We start from the raw sequence: 22,279 nt of genomic DNA on the forward strand, positions 1-22,279 counted from the left end.
CACTATGAGAGTGGTAGCTGACTGGGTGTTTTGAACTGGCTTTTGAGCATTCAGTAAGTAGCAAGGAAAAAGATACTTTTGTGGGATTGTTATATCTGTTTGAATTCCAATAGATTGCTTCCCTGCAGCCTTTTGAGCCTATGTGGGGTTATTACTACTTACTGACATTATCAGTTTTCACGTCTCTAATTCAGATCTGCCTTGTGTTGTTTTTATCTGCTTTTCTTGTTTTCACCACTGGCATGCCCTTGAGTATGCAAAGTGCTCACCTTCTCATTTGGGTGCCTCCGTAGCCAGGTGGGCAGGAGCAGCAGTACGTAGCACACGCTTCTTGATTAGACCAGGGTTCAAGCCCGTGCCCACCAAATACGGAAGGTGCGGAAAGGTCAGGGAATGACCACCGCATATCCCCGGAGCAATGTGGCCTTAGTTGCTAATGCTCCTAAAAACCAAATAACTAACTAACTAACTAACTAACCTTCTCAGTTGACACAAGTGGGTGTAGTGGCTGTACATGCATTGCTTTGTGGTTTTTTGCACTGCACCACACCGAGCACAGTTAGATGATCCACAACAGGCCATATTTAAATGCCCATATTTCTGGCATTTAAAACATCACAGTGGATTGGGAATACATGGCCTTACATTGCAATTTATGTACACTGCTTTTACTGAATTTAGAGTCGGAGAATTGAATGTAAGGATGAGGTTTCTAGTTGGTACTGACTTCCTATCCTTACACACATAAATTCTTTTAACAGCTATCACTCCCTGTGGCTTTGATTCGGAGGGGATTTCCTCCTCAGTAACCTCAAGCAGGTTACACTCTGATATGACACCCCCCTTGATCAATTTAGAGTTCTGTGTGGTGTCACAGTAACTGGTATTCCTTTGACTGATGTTGGTGAGCAGCTGCTCAGAGTGCCTGTCGATTTTGGTATCAATTGAGAAATCCCCAGAACGAAGCCTCTCAACTAATTTAGGGGAATCTGCTAACCCCACTAACCCTTTTGAATGAAAATGAGCAATATTTTTTCAAATAGGTTTCTCAGTATTGGAATGATGATCAGAAATCTGGGTATGGGACCTGACAGAACTTCAGTTCATGGTCTGTTTGCTGCAGTGGCATTGTCTACTTCTAAATTATTATTCTTAGCTGTATAATTTAATTGGAATAGGGGTGGTTCATGTGTTGATGGCTATTGAGATTTCTCCTCTGAAATTTCAGCGAATGGCTAAGAGAGAGACTCACAAGGCTATGCCAAAAGAATGCAAGTCAAGTACAAGGTGTAATTGCCAGTAAAACTGCATCTATTGGTGGCTTGGATCCAAATGACATCATGGAGTCAAGTGCAAGTCATCAGTGTGGAAATCTCCGAAGGAAAATATCTCAGCCAGCAAACAAGTATAAGAGCTCATATTTAGTTAGGCTGAAATAATGCAGTTTGTAAGTGGAATGTCCAAAGAAGAAGGTGTCAAAGTTTTTTATTTCAAAGTTATGACTTTCAGAGGTCTTGCTTAAATTTGTTGCAACAAATTTTTGGTGCCAGACTGCATTATAAAAAATGTGAAGGTCTTTGAACCTGGACACCAAAAGTTAACTAGGTATACCAAGTTTCAGAGCACTATCTATCAATGTTGTGCAACAGTAACACTTAAAACTTTGAAATTTTTTTGTGATTTGCTCTGCATAACACAAGTGACCTCGACAAAAAAGGTGCTGGTCCCTCAAGCATACTACACTGGTGTGCAAAACGTAAAGACCAAAACTATTTCTAAAAGTTGCAACCACAAAATCTTTACTTAAGGTACTCTTTACTGATGAGAGTAGATTCAGTCTCAGCAGCAATTCTGGACATCAGCTAATCTGGTGAAAGACTGGCACAAGGTATCACCCTGCAAACGTCACTGAAAGGGATCGATATGGTGATCGAGGTGTTCTCATCTGGGGAGGCATTATCTTGGATGGATGTACACAACTCCAGAACTGGAAGGCAGTACCGTAACCGGTGCATGCTACTGTACTGAGGTAATCCTTCCCAATGTGCGTCTGTTCCAAGGTGTTTTCTCTTTTCCATGTTTCACAGTCTTTGGAATAAGCTGTGAAATAAGAGTGAGCGCCTCTACAGTTTGGACACTGTAAAGACTGCAGAACATTCGGTATGGATATGATCTTTAGACCCACATGCTGCAGCCCCTCGACATACTGCTTGTGAATGCCCAAATTTTTGACATTTGAAGCATCTGATAGGGTTTGGTATATATGGTCGGACATGACAGTTCAAATATCTGACTTTTACAGAATTTGGTGGATTTGGCAAGTTTAAAGTATGATGGTTCTAGTTGGAAACAAAGAACCATACCTTTTAATTAGGATTCTCTTGACCTGAATAACGTTTTGATCTGAGAGTTCTTGTTTAATTTCTTCCTCAGATACATGTAGAAGATCCCATTCTGTTACAACTCCTTTTGAATAGTTTAAGGTGGCATGAGGTGACACTTCTATGGAGTTCCTCCAAGTGCTTTCAATTTAAGTAACTTCTCACAGTGCTTGTTTTGTGTTTCAACAAGTAGGTCACTTGATTTTAGCCTGCGAACCATTTTTGGTGAGTTAGGAGCATTCTCTAAACATTTCTGAATCAGAAAAGCTCATTTCCAGCCAATTATCGTCCCATTGCAATTACTTCTACTCTTTCTAAAGTAATGGAGAAATCAATTAACCGCCAACTCTTAAACTACCTAGAAACCTTCCGTATGATCAACGATCGCCAGTATGGATTCCATCAGTGTCAATCCACTGGTGATATTCTGGCTTATGTTACCCATTTATGGACTAATACAATGGAAAGGTTCGGTGAAACACAAGTAGTTGCTCTTGACATCTCAAAGGCTTTTGTTCCTGTTTGGCATAAAGGTCTTCTAAACAAGCTTCCATCTTATGGTTTGCCAACTGTTTTTAGTAATTGGTTATCTAGTTTTCTCTCTGATCGCTCACTGAGGGTGATGGTAGATGGCTCTCTGTCTTCTAATTCTCCACTAATGCCGGTGTCCCCCAAGGTTCAGTTCTTTCCCCCACTCTTTTCCTCTTGTATATCAATGACCTTCTTCCATTGACTGGAAATCCTATCCATAGTTTTGCCGATGATAGTACATTGCATTCAACTTTCCATTTTGAGAAACCTTGTCCTGCTCAATCAGCTTCAACTTCTCGAAAATCTGCTGCCAATTCCTTAAATGCCGATCTTCAGATAATTCTCCAGTGGAGCAAAGACAACTTAGTTAATTTCAACCCTTCTAAAACTCAGTCTTGTCTTATATCTCACAAAAAAGGATTCTTCTGCTTATGCTTATCTTTAGTGACACTCCGATTTCTAGGCAAAAGGATATATCTCTTTTGGGGATTACCCTGACTTCTAATCTCTCTCTCTTGGCACAAGCACATTACAAATATTGCTTCCTCTGCATCTAAAAAGCTTGGTTTTCTCTTTCGCTCTCGGCGTTACTTTTCTTCCAAACAGCTGCTCACTCTGTATAAATCGCAAATCCGCCCTGCCATGGAATATTGTTCCCACATCTGGGGTGGTGCCCTCAAAACCTCTCTCAGGCTTCTTGATTCCATTCAGAAGAGGGCAGTTAAGTTAATTAATGATTCATCTCTTAACAGTCTCTCCACTCGCTGTCTCGTAGATATACCGTTTCTGCTGCATGCCTTTTCTACAGATACTTCCGTGGGTACTGTTCTTTTGAATTGGCTTCATATAATTCCCACTCTCTCTTTCAAAATAATCCGAACACGTGCCGCCACCAGCCAACATCCATTTACTGTCCAACTTCAAACCCACAGAACCAACTCTTCATCTTCCTCATTTATTCATTCAACTGCTGTTTTCTGGAACAACCTTCCTTCATACGTATTTCCTGAAAACTACAATCTACAGAAGTTCAAGTCCAATGTCAACAAATATCTTCTTTTGTCTTCTCAACCTCCAACCCTAGCACGGTACTAAGTACTATAGGTTCTAATACCTCTCGTGTTTGGGGTTCACACAAAAAAAAAAAAAAAAAGGAGAGAGCTTGCTGACTGGCTGGTCAGTCAAGGAATGCATTATAAGGAAATGAGGCCAGATATTCTGGTCTGTATCCTTCTTTTGTCTCTTAGCATAGGAAGGGTTATGATCTTCCTGCTCTCTAGAACGTGTTGGGGCATTGATCCCACAAGAGTCAGTATTGGTATAGTCCATTTTTACTACTTTTAGCCATTGACAGATTAACTTTTCTGCAAAGGTTTCCGGCTCCGCCACGAGCAGTGCCTGGAGTGGCCTGGAGGCAGGAGCAGTGCCTGGTGTGACCAAGCGAGAAGTAGTAGGGGTTAGTAATAAACTATGAGAAATAAAGAAAGGTGGCTTGCCTTCCTTGCTCTGAACAAGTACTTTTGTAACAAGATCGGTTATGAAATAAATAGATTTCTTATGACAGGTAAGTAAAAGAACTGTAAATCACTTTTGGAAATCGCACTGGAAGCAGAGAGAAATCGCACGGTTACAATCACTTGGCACCCGGGGCCCAGCTCAGATGACAAAACCTACACATAAGAAATCCTTTAAGAGAGCTATTCCTACAAGATTTACTCCTGAATTGTATCTTCAGTTAGGCAATACCGGAAAAACTTATGGACAGTATTGACAAACCTCTGATTCCGCCATGGAATGGAATGTAACCAATGGAATGGAATGGAAGATCACAATCTTCACCTCTACGAGAACGATGGGAGCGGGGGTTGTTAAGGCTCTTTATCCAAGCAGTTTACATATTATACTTGCATATTCATGAATGGCTCCAAAATGGAACATAAAGTTGTCAATGTGGCAAAGTTTCCTCATACAATCCTACTGCACTGTTCACCAGCATAATGATGAGTTTCATGTCACAAAACTGGCCATTGTTCAATTATAGCTCACACCAATACCAATCATTTTCAAAGACTCTTTTAGTGTAATAGAAGAACTGCAGCATACTACAAAGCATAGTACCAAAATCCACCCAATCCTGTGGCAAGTCCAGAACACACTAGCCCAATTAGCAAGATGGAATCAAACCATTCAATTCTATGATGTCTGGGGACATATGAGTGTTGTATTTCCATTAGTGCATGCGTTAAGATACTATTCATGGACTACAAACATGTCATTCAAGCCAACAGCATGAGACAGTTGCAGCACCCATGGCAAGAACCAAAGTGTTAGCCGATTATTGTTGGAGGGTGAAAAGGGATGCTCCTCAAACTGAATACAAGCAAAAGGCGAAAAGGTCCCGTGTTTGATATAGGTATGTTCATAGCTACTACATCTTACTGCCATATAAATAAAAAATACCTTGTATATATAAATATAAAAAACTACTTTTTCGAAAACAACATCCAATCTGCCATTTTAAGAACCATCTCTGTGTTTAACACCCCAAAATCTATAAAATAAACTTACTTTCATGTCCATAACAAGATATGACCCACAATTTGTTGTCCAGTGTTATCAACAAGTATAACATAGAATACAAAGTATAAAATAATGCAGCAACAGCTTTCTTAAAAATTCTACAATATAACACCAATGTAAAATTAAACATAAGAACCATAAGTTTGGCCATAGCCACCACAGATGATGCACAACAAATGCTAGCCAAAATCTGCCCCCCCCCAATTATTACAAAAAAATTTAGGTCCCCCTAGAACTTTGTATTAATGAGATTCTATTGTATACTTGTTATTTTTTTTAAATTTCTAATCAGCTGTACAAGCTGATTAGAAATTGAAGGCATAAGGTTGAAGTGTAATACAGACTAAAATACATAGTGAAAGAAATCTCTATATTAGTAATTGGCTAGTAGTTGAATAATAACTAATTCATCTCATCATTATAAACCAGTTCACACAGAGATTTAAATTAAACAGTTATTTTCTTTCTGAAATAAAGCCATTCTTACTTTAAAAAATTCAGCAGCAGTTTCTGGTTTGACATTGTTGGCTTTCATAATTTTGTCTGCATCTTCCCAGAATTGCAAACGTCTTGAAAACTGTGACCATTCTGACAATTCTGAACATTTCTTCCTTTCTAAATTCACCTAGAGAGAGAGATATTAGTAAAGGCTTATACCCACAAATCATCAAATATGCATATTTCAATACAAAAAGTAAAAATTTAATACAATACAATAATTTAAGAGGGATAAACATAAGTAAAATTAAAATATATAATGCAGACAAAAATCAATAACAGAATGAAGTAGCAGAACATCATGATGGAGGTGCTGTATCACTGATGAAAAGATCAAATGTTTCGCTGTTGCTCTCACTGATAGAATGCACAGTATTTATTCTACTCAGTATGCAAATAACACTAAATAGCATGCATTTTAAACAGTTTTTTTTGACTGCTTCACTTCCATGATACTGGGTCCTCTAACAGGTTATGCCAATTTCAGCTACAAAAGAAAGTTTAAATTATGATGCATTTAAAGAATACTTGTGTGGGAACACTGTTGGTGACAACATAGATTAGCAGCAGATTGAAATCAATTTGTCTGGGTATATGCTGGAATAAACTACTGCTTTAGCCACTAACTATATCTAATGACCATTACTGGGAATGATATCATTTGAGATTAACCATATTGGGTTAATCTCAAATAGTTTACCCATATTGGGTTAATAAATGTCATTATGAAAGAAGAAGGGTGATGCTGCAAAATATAAATTTCTTCATCTTAACATCAAAAAGAAGTAATGGAAAGTTGTCCACAAAAAAGTTCAAATTTCAAATAATGCACTGCCAATTGATGAAATTTGTGCTTTCTAACATTTATAATAATGTCATTTTTCCAATGGTGGCTACCTTGTAATCACATGCAAATTTAAAGTACTTCATTTACCAAACAAAATCTTCTCCCATTGTTTTATTCTCCATGACCTTCAGAGCAGAAATGCCAATGACTAAGTCCAAAATAAGTGGATGGGATACACTAAAATAAAAAGGGTGCAGGAGTGTTTGCTGATGCTATCGAGGCAGAATTAGGTGGGTCAGAAAACTGCTAGCTTGGGGGGCAGAATTCAGAGACTAAAAGGTTAAAAGTAGCTGCAGGCAGAGGTGAAGGTGATCCTTCCACTACTTCTATTAGAATGAGCAGCAGCCTGGAGTGAGGGGGTGCTGGGGGTTTCAGGGATTGATGGCAGTCATCATGAATAAACAAATAAATAACATAGGCTGTGTTAGGGTAACTAAGAATAAGAATAGGTGCATGTATACTTGCATGTACACCAATACTAGAAGTATAGTAAATGATGAATTTGAAGTGCTGATCAAGACATCAAAGGTGGATATTGTTGGGATATCAGAGACACGGTGTCACATAGATATTAGTAATGAAAAACTGAAAGTTTCTTTTAGAAATTGAAGCTAAGTATGAAGATTTAATTTTATATAGTGCAGTAAAAAACTTTTCCATTGAATTTGTCCATAAATGGGTAATGTACCAGAATATCACCAGTGGATCGACACTGATGGAATCCATACTGGCGATCGTTGATCAGACGGAAGGTTTCTAGGTAGTTTAAGAGTTGCAGTTAATTGATTTCTCCATTACTTTAGAAAGAGTAGAAGTAATTGCAATGGGATGATAATTGGATGGGAGGAATTTGTCACCCTTTTTTAGCAACTGGCTGGATATGAGCAAATTTCCAAGCAGAAGGAAAAACACCTTTGGAATAAGAAAGTGAAAAAAGGCAGCAAAGAACAGGAGTAAGTTCAGGAGCACAGGTTTTGAGAACAAGTGGAGAAATACCATCAGGACCTGGAGTTTTCTTAGCATCAAGATTCATCGAAATCCTTCTGACATCCTTTTAACGGAAGACCACCAGAGGTATTGAATGGAGAGTGTTGGGAATGGTGGGAGGTGTTTTACCAAGATCATTAAAATTCATGAGTTGGAAGAAAAATGGGATGCTAGCAGGTCAGCATTATCCTTGGCTGCAGTGACAACAGAACCATCTAGTTTTGAGAGAGTTGGGAGCAGAGACGGGCAAATGTTACAGCATTAGGGCAAGAACCATGTTTTCTACACTTAGCCTATTCAAAATCTAGTTTGGACTGATTAATAACTGCTTTACAATTGTTGCCATGACTACTCACTTCGACCGTGTACTTAGAAGGGTTGTTTGTGAGAAAAAGATCAAGCGTGTTTACTGTATGGTTAGGATTGTCCATTATTCTTATAGATAAATGAACAATCTGTGCAAGGTCATTAGTAATGCAAAAGCCTCAGCATTTGAGGCTTTTGCATTACTACTGAATAATGACTAGAAAACAGAAGCCAGCTGGAGTTTGAACATTAAAATTACCAACGAAAATTACCTCATTGTTAGGAAAGTTGGACTGGAGAAAGTCAAGTTGCAAAGAGAGGAAGTCAAAGAGCTCCAAGTGATTAGTAGAGTTGGGAGAATGGTAGAGACAACAGATGAATTTGACACAATGAGGTAGGGAGATGTTAAGGTAGAGAAGATCAAAGAGAGGAGATTCCAAATTTCCAAGTCTCTGACAGGGAATATCAGAATTGACATATGCTCAAGTACCACCTTTGAGGCGAAACAAATCATACAGCGAATAATTTGGGCATCTGAGATGAGCAGTAGTTGAATCAACTGATAACTGAGATTCTGTCAGAAAAAAGTATATGGGGTTTGGCAGACTGCAAGTGGAAATGGACATCGTTGAGATTAGAACTGAGAACATGTATATTTGTGAATAAACAAGAAAGTGTTTGGGAGGTTTAGATCTTTTTGTAGATAAGGTTCCTCTATTAGTTAGACAATTCGTGGTGTATTCCATAGTAAGAAAAAGTGGGGGAGACATGCTGTATGAAGTAATGGATGATGTAAATGGCGTATAATGACCGACGGCGGCAGGGAAGATTTCTTGGATTTTCTGGCTTCAAAAACCATAGAACTTGGATTCTTCATGTGTCCAGATGAAAAACAACTAGTATTATTCAGGCAAGCTTGTTAGTTATAGTTATTTTTAGCTATTGTTGGCTTTTTGAATGCGTTTACACGCAGTATGATTGTTACAGCATTAGCGATCCTACTATTCCCGATTTCGATACTGTAACGCCTCAAAATTCCAAAAATTGGGATAAATTTGTCAGTCAAATTAGCTGCATACATGTTATTTGTGAGGGTAAATGTGAATTTCACTTAGATTAAACATATTCTTGAATATAAGAGCACCTTTCTTTATGTGTGACTGTTTTCCCTTCAAAACTGGAATACGTTACATCTTGGGTTTTAATAGGCCCACGACGATAAAATATACCTTAAATTACTCCCCTGGAGATATAAAGAACGTTATAATAACAGCAAAATGACTGGCAAAGACCAAAACGACCAAAAAACTGAAAAATCAAAAAATATCGATTGCGATCCTGACTTGAAGGACCCCTCCTGATTGTGGGATAGAGGTACTAAACAATGAAGAAATTACAAACGAAAACTGAGAATCTTGCCACCTTTGTGTAAAACAGTCTAGAAAAGGCAAAAACCATGTAGAAAATACAGATCAAAAGGATCTGTATTTTCTACCTGGTAATAAAAACAGAGGAGGAGGAGGAGAGGAAATTTCAGCTTATAAATCAAATAGAGGATCCCATAAGACAAATTAAAGAAATGAAAATGTTCCTAGAAGAGTTCTTTATAAACAGACAAATAGGATTACATTTGCAACAAGATTGCAGAGAGTGAACTGCTGGTCTGTTTTGGAATATAGACTGATTGAACTTAATACAGAAAACAAAGTATTGAAAGCAAAAGTAGAAATGGTGACTGAAGAGAAGAATAATTATAAAGAAATAAATACTTTGACTTACACCCAAGTAGCAATGGCCACCAAAGCAGATTCATCACAAATGAAACAAACCAACAATAACATTAAGGAAATACCAAAAGCAAAAGAAACAAACATAATCATTCTAAAGGCTAAGCCTGACTCTACCTACAAATCCAGTGAGCAGTCAGGGATACTGTCATGACAAAATTAAAACCTCATTTGAAAGAAATAAAAGTGAACAACATGAGAAAAATAAAAGATAATGGAGTTTTAATTGAAGTAACAAATAAAGAGGATGTTAAAAAGATTGAAACCAACCCAGAGGTAGTAAAACTGGGACTGCAAACAGAAAAGCCAAGGGGCAGGAACCCCAACATTATTATATTTGACATCCCGGAGACAACTCTGGAAAGAGATCTTATGTTGGATTTCTACAATAAAAACTTTATCAATATAATGGAACTGGATGAGTTTGCCAAACAATTTCTTCTAAAAAGAGGGACAAAAAAACAAAAGAAATGGACAATTCAATGTCACTGTGGAAGTGTCACCCAGAATTTGGAAAACCTACAAGGACAGCAAAGAGTCTATGCTGGCTGGACAGGAATTCTTTCCTGTACAGCAGTGCGTCAACTGTCATAATTATGACCATACTGCCAGAGACTGCCAGAGACTCCAATTGAAAGCTCTTTGAGCATTCAATTGGAGATCAGATCAAACTCAAATTGGAAGAAAATAATATAGATATCTTGGTACTCCAAGAGCCCTATGCACATATGGGTATGGTTCAAGAATAACCAAGGGGCTATAAAATAATAGAATATACCTCAGATATCCCTTCTATAGCAATAGTAGTTAAAAATACTGACCTTACAGTCACAAAGGTGGGTCACCTCTGCTCTTCAGTGGCAGTGTGTGTGCCCATATCACCAGTGCTGTAGAACAGTTTTACACTATTTCACTATATTCTAGACCAGGTGAAGATATAAATCCAGCTACTGAATACCTACAAGCAGTCATAGACATGTTACCTACTGCAAATATCATAGTGTGTGTGTGCTGATGTCAACTGCTGATCAGCCTTATGGCATAGACGTACGAAAGACAGAACAGGCACACAAAATGGCCAGATACTTTCAGGCTAAACCAACCGAATAACCTCCCAACTTTCAGCAGTACCATGGGGGAGAGTGACATTGATGTTGCTCTTGCAACCAATTTAATAGCTTATAAAACTACAGACTGGTGTGTCCAGCCGGACCACATCGGATCATAGAGCCATCACCTTCAAACTAAACAGGCAATTACAAACACCCCAACACTCCTTGTTGGATATCAAAAGGTATAACCTCAAAAAGGCAAATTGGCAGATTTTTGAAGAACATACAGCAGCTCAGCTCAGCTGCAAAAACAGGAAAATGAGTGGTCTAGATCAAGAAACTGTAGCCTGGACAAGCAAGCACTGACTATGACAAACATTTTAACAAAAACAGCAGACCTGTCTATCCCACGGAAAAAACTGAAGAAGCAGGCAGTCCCCTGGTAGTGGTGGTGCCCTGAACTGACTATACTCAGGAATCAGTATACAGCCCTCATAAGGGACAAGAAAAAGGAATGCTGAAGGCACTTAGTAGGAACCACTGGAAACAATAACCCTTGGGGAGTTGTCTACAGAATAGTGACCAACAAGCTGCCAAGAGGAGATGTCTTAGAAACAACTGTCAAACCAGATTGAACCCCAACCCTGTAAATAACAACCTAGGCAATATTATTCAAATTGAAACTGGGGATCTTTCTCCCACCCAGCTGGACATTATAAAAGAAAACACTGAATATGACAATACCAATATTAAACCTCTGTTCACTATACAAGACTTAGAAATAGCACTATCTAAAACCAAAAACAATAAATGCCCAGGTTTTGATCTCTTAGAAGTTGAGATTATTAAAAAATTAGCAGAAATAGCACTATATATAATAACTGAATGACAGAAAGTATATTCCCAAAAATATGGAAAAAAGCAGTGTTAAGATTAATTCTCAAAAACCCTGAAAAACTCCCTACTGATCCCAAATCATATAGACCAATTGTCCTACTCCCTGTACTAAGGAAAATGAAAGACTAATATATAGTATACATATTAGCCCAATATTACACAGAAGCAGGTTTACATTCCAAAATCAGTATGGTTTTAAGCAGGGCAACTCTACGGAGGATGCCATGCACCACCTACTGACAACAGTTAAAAACACAGAGGGGAAATATATACTGGCAATCTCCATTGACTTTGCTGGGGCATTTGACTCACTCTGGTGGCTTAGTGTCCTTAGGAGACTTCGCCAGGCAAATGCCCCACAAAACCACTATAAGGTAATAAACAGTTACCTTACAGACAGAAGTGTCTCAGTATGCACAAGGTTCCAGGAATTGACATACCCTGTGAATAAAGGCTGTCCGCAATCCTTGGCCCTTTCTTCTGGAACATTGTTCTGGATGAATTTCTGGTCTTGGATCTGGGCCCCGTGGAAAGCCTGGCCTTCGCAGATTACATGATTTTCCTTGTAAAAGGTAACACACGAGTGGTTGTAGAACAATAATGTAGAACAAAGATCAAATGCCGCCCTCTTGCAGCTGCAGGAGTGGGCACAAATGCAAAAGCTCAAAATATCGCCTAAAAAAACCAAACAAATACTTCTAAAAGGCAATTTGGACATAAGAAGATGTCCACAAATCAAAATTAACACAACCACTATAAAAATGGTAATAGAACTAAAATATCTTGGAGTGGTCTTTGATTCAAAATTAACTTTTTACCCCCATTTGATCTACTTGGCGAAAAAAGTGAGAAATTATACAGGTATGATTTCCAGGATCAGTCGAGCAGACTGGAGACTCAAAAGAAAGACCCTGGCAATCATATACCGTGCAATATTCCTACCTGTTATCACCTATGGAGCTGGTGTGTGGTTCACCCGCTCGGCCATAGTAAGAAATAGGAATAAATTAGAATCGATACAAAGGACAATACTACTCACTATTGCTAGAGCATGTTGCACAGTAAGCACACCTGCGGTACAGTTGCTGGCCAGAGCTCTCCCGCTTTACCTGGAAGTAGCCAAAAGAGGCTTATATTATAGATTTAAAAAGGGCATACCCACAGAATTTCTGGGGATAGCCCTTGATACAACCAACACCTTCAATGATGAAAAAAAGAATAGCTACAAAGCTCCATGAGCTAAGGCAAACAAAGTGGGAGCAGGAAATCAGAGGTCTGGTTACCAAACAGTTTCTGTCACCAAAGCCACCTAAGTGGTATGCCCCTGGACATTTTACAACATTTATGTTGATAGGTCATGGCTCCCTAAAGAAGAAACTAGCCTCCTTAGGGCTGACTGATGACCCAAACTGCACCTGTGGCGAGAGTGAAGACTGGGCGCACATTCTATATGTGTGCCCAGAAAAGAACACCTGTTTATGTGCACCCCGAAAAGAACACCAGAAAAGGAGAGGAAAATTATAAAGCCTTTACATCTTTCACACAGAAATATTCAAAATGCACAGAACAACCCAAAGAATGGCAATTCAGCCCCCCAGCAATTAAACAATAATCAATAGTTAAAACTACCCAAGTTTCCCACCACGCCCAGGAGATAACTTAAAAACTGTCAGAATAGCAGTATTCTGTGCTCTGACAGAAACCTGACATGACAAAACTCCCCAGGACTACCCCTGCCATGTGTAGGAACCTGGGGCCTACCACCAAATAAGTAACCATGTAAGGGAGGGAGATGTACAGGCAGCCAGGGAAGCAGATCAGCTGAAAAATATTAGTAAGCTGGTAGCAAGGGGATGCAATGTAGAATGAAAGAAGAATGAATGGATGAAAGATACAACGAATATTATGGTAAAAGGGAATAAATGTCAGTTTTGGTGAAAGAAAGAGTGAGCTGGCATGAGGGAAAGAGAGAGTGAATGGGAATGAGTGGAAGAGCAAATGTAATTGGCTGAAAGAATACAAAGTTAAAAATAACTTTGTATTCTTTCTATATACTAACAAACATTTACTAACCACATAAACACTATACTATCACTGCATTCTCCCCTGGGCTGCAAAAAAAAAAAAAAAAAAAAAACTTGAGGCTGGGCCTGCACAACTGAAGAATAACAGTAAGTTGAGGTGCCCAGAGAGTGCAGTGCAGAAAACAAGAGTCGAATAAATGAAATGAGAGCTAGAAGAATGAATGAAAGTGTAAGTGTGTTAGAAAAAGAACACAAACCATAAATGCTACAGTTAAGTACACACTAACCCTAGTTTTAATTAGTATTTAAATTTACATTACACATCATTGCATCCCCCCCTGGTGTGTGAGAAAAAGATGAATGAGTGTGAGTGAAAAAAAAAAAAAAATATATATATATATATATATATAAAACTTGGAAAAAGAAAAAAAATTACAAAATAAGAAAAGAAGTAATAAATAAAAAAAAGAAGAATGCAAGTAGAGTGAGAATGCAGATTATGAATGAAGTAAATGTGTGTCTGTCCCACCCCTTTGCCTGGTGGGCTCCCGCTGCCAGCTGACATATCCCACCCCCAGAGCGGCATGGGCAGCTTGATCTTCTTACCAGATTCGACACTACATGGACATGACAACCATCAACGACAAAGACATACTGCGGCTTTGCTGCCAACACACCATTGGCAAACTGAACTGGGTATTCTAACCCAGTTCCCTTAAAAACTCCATTCCAAGGCAGGGGAGGGAAGAGACAGGTCTCTGTCTCCTCCCCTACCTGCCTCCCCCATACTTCACCTGATGGAGCTTGTCTCCGCTGACCTCTTTGGGAATGCCTACTCTATTGTCCCTATTCTTCTATATGTTTTCCCCCAGTCTTCAGTCTCCCCTCTCTCACTAAACCGACTGAGTACACCCCTCAACAATGCCGCCAAATTCTAATCAACATGTAAATTCTACCAGTTTCATGTAAATCTCTATGACAACTAACACTATTATCTTTTATCTAGCATATAGCCCTCACATGTCTAAATTTAATAACATCAAAATTTTGTCCGACTTATTAGGCCTTTTAACAGATCTCTCTAGCGTTCAACCCCAACCAGCGATTACCTAACAGCAATCCCATAAAGTATTAATGTCAAACACGTAATTTTTTTTTTCTTTTTTAGGTCCTAGCCACTGAAATCCCAGGAAACTAGGTGGCAGGACCTGCCAGAGCAACTTGTTGTGATACTGGACACACCCGGCTAGCCTCCATGTGCTGGGGTATGGGCAACATCGGGCCCCACTAGGGGCTTGGCAGCCAATATGCTGGACAAACAATGGGCACAACACATCACACTGGCCAGACATGGCCCACACACTTTGAAGTCTCTAGCTTGACAGTGTACTGTCCTCGACACAGCGAACACACACAGATATGGGAGAAATCCCAGGTGCTGTCTGACACGAACATACCTTATGTATGAAGTAATGAAATTTTTGGATATGGCGTACACATGGTAGGAATATACCCAGATCTTTGCCATAATGTGGCCTCGATAATGCCCCCCCCCCCCCCGCATACACACTACTCGGACTCCCTCCAGTCACTGTCTGGAAGAGTAGAGGTAGCAAGATTATACACTAACTAATCTGGAAGCCTCCTAAAGAGTTACCAATTGGTTCAGTTTGGGTACTAACTAGTGGCCGGCCTGCTAACACATCAGTTCCATCAGCATTTTAGACTCCCAGGTAGCAAGTACAGCTTGTCTGGCATATCTGAGAGAATGTCTGTGACAACCTCAAGGACTGAGTGGGAGAAGACAGAGAGTGGTAATCAATGGATGCTGCTCTTCATGGATTAATGTTATTAGTGGAGTCCCACAGGTTTGGTGTTGGGCCCACTGTTGGTTTGTATATTTATCAATGATATTGTTGTAGGTATATCAGGCTTAGTGTTGAAGTTTGCAGATGATACAAAGGTTGGCAGGATTGTTAATGACAGTAATGGCAGTGTGCTACTGCAACAGGATCTAGAATATTTGGGCAGATGTGCTGAGAAATGGCAACTGAAGTTTAATATTGAAAAATGTAAAGGACTGCATATGGGTAGCATTAACCCCAGAGAAATGTACCAACTATGTGGTGTTACACTCAGGGTAGTGGAGAATGAAAGAGACCTGGGGGTAAATGTGCAGTCAGATATGAAGTTTTCTGAGCACTGAAGACAGGCTGCCAGAGTAGGTCATGGGGTTTTGTCAATGATATACAGGAATTTTGCTAGAAGGGAAAAGGAGGTGATTATCCCTTTGTATAAGGCAATGGTCCGCCACGCCTTGAGCACTGCATACAGGTCTGGAAGCCTCATTTTAGGAAAGATGTAGATTTGCTTGAGCGTGTACATTGAAGGGCAACAAGGTTGGTGAGGGGGAACGAATGAGTCCTCTTTCCAAGAGGGACTTAAATTCTGCAAATTGCAGCAGCTGGAGACTAAGCACCTGAAAGGTGATCTGATTGAGGTGTATAAAGCCTTGAATGGGTTGAGCATGCTGAATTCTGATGGGATTCTTCCACTTGCTCAGATTACGAAGTTAAGGGGGCATAAATTCAAATTGTAATTGAGGAAAGATAGCTATAGCATAGATGTGTGGAAATTTGCCTTTAGCCAGCAGGTGATTGCTGGAACAAACTTACATCTGTAATTATGGAAGCTGATAATTACAAATGTAAGATGTTCCTTCTTAAATAAATTCAAGAAGGAACGGACAAACTTTTAGAGGGAATGGTTGTATGAATTTTTTTTTTCTTCTGGCTGATGCTACATAAGCTCATACGCTTGCTTTCTTGCATCATTGCATCACATGCCACTATTACTATAAACAATCAAGTTTAGTTTGCCACAGTATTCAATTTTCAAAATGGAAGTGTAAGAATTGACTGTTGCTAAAATAATTTGCACATTTTCCACATATTTTAGGTGTCATGACCTCAGTACATGGATTGAAGAATTATAATAACATTAAAACACACAAACTGCTTTACTGAAGCCGAGCGAGCAAGCGCGAGAGAGAGAGAGAGAGAGAGAGAGAGAGAGAGAGAGAGAGAGAGAGAGAGAGAGAGAGAGAGAGAGAGAGAGAAACAAGAACAGATATTCTTCACAAGTGAGGATTGCCTCAGATCATCAGTTTGCTTAGCATTTTTTAGGAATACTTGAAGAAGAAGTTTGCATTTTTTAATTCAGTAGCATACACCATTTTCAGGCTCAGAAGAATAATTGTGTTTAAATTGGGATAAATAAGTATTTTGAAGGGTTTAATCACCTTTTGGGCATATATCTGTTGTATATTGTGATTAGTTAATATATCAGTTTGTGTTTTAGAAAAATATTAAATAGGCTTAGTAGCATTCATTAGCTTATTTATTTATTTATTTTTTTAAATTTAGCTAGTGACTTTGTAGGTTATAACTTGCTACTCTTACCGCTATTGTCTTGGTGTTTGACTGGAATAGTGTAACGTAATCAGAAACGTAAAAGAATAGTACGGTTTAATTATAATAAATAAGTTTTTTGAAGGTTTTAATCACATTTTGTGCATATATCTTTTGTATTTAGCTAAGGATATAATTATTTAGCATTGTAATCTTTACGGTATAGCATAACAATAATGTGTATCTTGAATTTGACAGCTAAGGTATAACATAAAACTGCATAGTGGAATAGGTATTACTGCATAATATTACTGCATACGTATTACTAATAGAGTAAACCCCCGCTATTCGCGGTATCTGTATTCGCAGTCGCTGATTTAATATAAAATGAAACCTAAAAAAATGTGAATTTTAAAGCGCCGTGAACATTTTCCGCCATAAAAAAACATGGGCATGGCTAAAATTATCTTTCCCGGTCAAAACAGCGCTCAGTGGGTTGGGGGAAAGGGTTGACAAAATCCCGCCGTGGATTTATTAATTGAATAAATTTATAAATTGATATGCTTACAAAAGTGATAAATCTACCGTTTTGCAGTGTAAAACAGACTTTTTCGAGAGTGTTAATGGAAGAAAGTGACTTTATTGTGGACAAGTTCTTTTTAACCGTACAAAAATATGGCTACGAAGGGAAATGTGAAAAGGGCAAGGGAAATGTGAAAAGATTTGAATTACTTAACAAGTACAGGTCACTGTTGAAAAAAAGCCGTGAAGTAGGGTTGAATTTGAAAGTGTCTGCAATTCTGCCCAGACACGATAGGAGGGAGTATATGATGAGAGCCTTGTCGATCAATTCGGCCCTGGAAAGATTGTGCAAGGCTGAAGGGGTAGAATTTTTTTCAGCCTGGACTGTACTTGTTAACAGGAGAGATTGCTTCTACAGGGATGGGATACACTTAAATAGAAAGGGTGCAAGAATATTTGCTGATGCTATCGAGGCAGTGTTAGGTGGGTCGGAAAACTGCTAGCTTGGGGGGAGACAAAGACTAATGGATTAACAGTAGCCACGGGCAGAGGTGAAAGAGATTCTTGCACTGCTTCTATTGGAATGAGCAGAAGCCTGAAAAACAAGATGCAGGATATTTCAGAGACTGCTGGAAGTCACTGCGGTACAAGTAAACACATGGGTTGTGTTAGGGTAGCTAAGAATAGAAACAGGTGCATGTATACTTGCGTGTACACTAATGCTAGGAGTTTAGTAAATAAATTTGATGAATTTGAGGTATTACTCAAAACATCAAAGGCAGATATTGTTGGGATATCAGAGACGTGGTGTCACACAGATATAAGGAATGCAGAACTGGAATTTGGGGAGTACAACGTCTACAGAAAGGATAGACAGGATAGGAAGGGAGGAGGGGTTATGCTATTAGTTAAAAAACACATAAAATCCAAGGAAGTGAAGCCAGTTGACATCGCTGGACAGTGCAGTGTTGAGTCAGTTTGGTGTGACATAAGCAAAGGTAAATCAAAATTGAGAGTAGGAGTGTGCTATAGGCCTAATGACTCTGATGAGTATAATAAGATACTGTACAGGGAAATAGAGTGGGCCAGTAAATCAGAGAGTCTTAAAATGGGGGATTTTAATTTCCCAGATATTGACTGGAATTTGTGGGTTGGTCACTCACACACTAGCAAGGCTTTTGTGGATTTAATGGATGATTGTTTTCTACATCAGCATGTTCGGGAGGCAACTAGAGGGAGTAATACTCTTGATCTGATTATCAGTAGTGATTCTTCATGCATTAGGAATCTGCAGATAAATGAACCACTGGGTGGCAGTGATCACAGTGTGCTGAAGTGGGATTTACTCAAGGAGGTAACTACCATCAGAGGTAAAGGGAAGGGTTTTTGCTTTCGTAAAGGAGACTATGCTGGTCTGAGACAGTATTTAAATTCTATACAGTGGGACCAACTGATGATGTTACCAACAGCAAATTCAAAATGGGAAGCATTCAAGGAACTAATCTTGGAAGCTACCAGGCTTTACATACCAACCAAGAAATATTGTTCAAGGTTCAGGCCTAAATGGTTGTCAGATGAACTAATGAGACATATGGCAGAGAAGAAAAATGCATGGGATACATACAAATTAATGGGTGACGTGGAAGCCTATGATAGATATAAGTTGGTCTGTAACCAAGTCACAAAGGAGATTAGGCAGGCAAAGGCAGATTATGAGAAATCCTTGGCAAAGGATGCAAAGAAAAACAGAAAAGAGTTCTTTACCTATTTAAACTCAAGAAGGAAAGGGATGAATCAGATTGGTCCACTGGATGTTGATGGTTCAACAGTTGAGGATCCAGCTCAGGTGGCTAACAATCTAAACGAGTATTTTGCATCTACATTCACACATGAGGAGTTATTCAGGAAGGGGAATGTCGTAGGTGAAGTAAACATTGGCAGTGAGCTAGATGATTTTCTAATAACTGAGAGGAAAGTGGAGGAGAAATTGTTGAGGATAAACATAAAAAAGGCACCCGGGGTGGATGGGATCTATCCAGTTATATTAAAGGAGGCAGCAAAGGAAGTAAGCAAACCCCTAGCCATAATTATGAGAGCTTCTTTGGACTCAGGGGAGGTACCCATGGACTGGAGATGTGCAAATGTAACCCCAATTCACAAAGGAGGATCAAAGGCTGACACAAGTAATTATAGACCTGTTAGTTTAACTTCGGTTCCAGGAAAATTAATGGAGGCACTGGTTAAAGAAGCACTGCAGGATCATCTGGACAAGAATTCAGTTATAGCTCAGACACAGCATGGTTTGGTTAAGGGCAGGTCTTGTCTGACCAATTTGATTGGATACTATGATGTAGTCACAAAAGAACTGGATGCAGGGAATAACTTTGATATTATATATTTGGATCTTAGAAAGGCTTTTGATACTGTTGCGCATGGAAGACTGCTGCACAAATTGGAGAAGTGTGGCATTCGAGGCAAATTGCTGCTATGGATAAAGGGATGGTTGAGTGGCAGAAGACAGAGAGTGGTAATCAATGGACACTGCTCAACGTGGACTAATGTTATTAGTGGAGTTCCTCAGGGTTCAGTGTTGGGTCCATTGTTGTTTTCTGTATTTATAAATGATATTGATGATGGTGTATCAGGCTTAATGTCCAAGTTTGCAGACGATACAAAGGTTGGCAGGGTTGTTAAAGACACTACTGATACTATGCTGCTGCAACAGGATCTGGAAAGGTTGAGCAGATGGGCTGAGAGGTGGCAAATGAAGTTTAACATTGACAAATGTAAAGTACTACATATGGGAAACAGTAACCCCAGATCAACGTATCAACTCTGTGGTACTACGCTGACAGTGGTAGAGAATGAAAAGGACCTGGGGGTAATTGTGCAGGCAGATATGAAGTTCTCTGAGCAGTGCAGACGAGCTGCAAGAGTAGCTCATGGTGTCTTGTCAATGATATACAGGAATTTTTCTAGCAGGGACAGGGATGTGATTATTCCCTTGTATAAGGCATTGGTCAGGCCACACCTTGAGTACTGTATACAGGTCTGGAGGCCTCATTTCAAGAAGGATGTAGAGCTGCTGGAACGAGTACAGAGAAGGGCAACAAGATTAGTGAATGGAACAAAGGGTTGCTCTTACGAAGAAAGGCTTAAGTTTTGCAAATTAAAGAGCCTGGAGACTAGGCATCGACGAGGTGATCTGATAGAGGTGTACAAGGCTTTGAATGGCTTGAGCATGCTCAATGCCGATGGAATTCTTCCTCTTGCTCAGAATAATCACCTGAGAGGGCATAAATTCAAATTGAGGAAGGACGGATGTCGGATAGATGTGCGGAAATTCGCCTTTAGCCAGCGGGCAGTTGGTTTGTGGAATAGACTTCCATCGCTTGTTGTTGAAGTTGATAGCCTAAACAAATTTAAGGCTCAGCTGGACAGGTATTTCGAACGAATTGAGGGGTGAAATGGGAGTAGTGGTTGTTTTTTTTTTTTTTGGCTGATGCTGAATAAGCTTGCTTTCTTGCATCATATGCCTCTACTAATGCTAATGCTAATACTTGATGGGAATCAACCGAAAGAGCAAGCTGGCTTTAGGACAGGATTCTCAACTATGGATCACCTTCACGTAATATCACAGCTAATGGAGAAAGCAAATGAATATAAAACACCATTATGCCTGGCATTTGTGGATTATGAAAAGGCATTTGACTCCATACAGCATAAGGCAATGTTTCGGGCACTGGAAAGACAAGGCATAGATACTCCATATATTATGATTTTGAAGAAAATATATGAGAGTGCTACATCCTTTATTAGACTAGACAAAGACAGTAGCAAATTTAAAATCAAGAAAGGAGTTCGACAAGGAGACACAATATCTCCGAAGCTGTTTACTGCTGCCCTTGAGGAAGCTTTCAGAAGATTAGACTGGTCGCAGAAAGGAGTCAATGTGAACGGAGAGTACCTAAACCATTTACGATTTGCAGATGACATTGTGGTCATAAGCCACGATCCCAAAGAATTAGAGGAAAATCTTAATCAGTTATGCACAGTTAGTAAGGATTTTGGACTAAAGATGAATATGGCTAAAACAAAAGTAATGATGAACAAGTATGCCACGGAAAGGGAAATAATGATTGAAGGAGCAGTAATTGAAAAGGTGGAGTCATATGCTTATCTGGGACAAGTTATTAGCTGTAATAATGATAAATGGCTGGAAGTCAAGAGAAGAATAAATTTTGGATGGATAGCATTCAGGAAATATAGTCACATACTGAAGAGCAATATCCCAGTTTGTCTGAAACGTAAAATAATGAATCAATGTATACTCCCCACCATGACTTATGGAAGTGAAACTTGGGCACTCACCAAAAGAATGGAAGAGAAGCCGAGAACTACACAGCGAAGAATGGAACGAATCATATTGGGAATCAGACTGTTAGATAAGAAGAGAA

General features: G+C 39.2%; 1 protein-coding gene across 1 annotated transcript in view; it reads right to left on the minus strand.

The window, feature by feature from the left end:
• The window catches only part of LOC150089270 (spatacsin-like), a 445,059-nt gene that overhangs the window by 328,957 nt on the left and 93,823 nt on the right, over positions 1-22,279 (minus strand). The window contains exon 5 of the mRNA XM_090389929.1: positions 5,980-6,117. Within this exon, the coding sequence (XP_090246055.1) occupies positions 5,980-6,117 (138 nt within the window). The remainder of the gene's footprint in view (positions 1-5,979; positions 6,118-22,279) is intronic.

Source organism: Mastigoproctus giganteus, chromosome 2 (genome assembly GCF_048544385.1).
Source record: "Mastigoproctus giganteus isolate SK-2022 chromosome 2, ASM4854438v1, whole genome shotgun sequence".
Classification (NCBI taxonomy): domain Eukaryota; kingdom Metazoa; phylum Arthropoda; class Arachnida; order Uropygi; family Thelyphonidae; genus Mastigoproctus; species Mastigoproctus giganteus.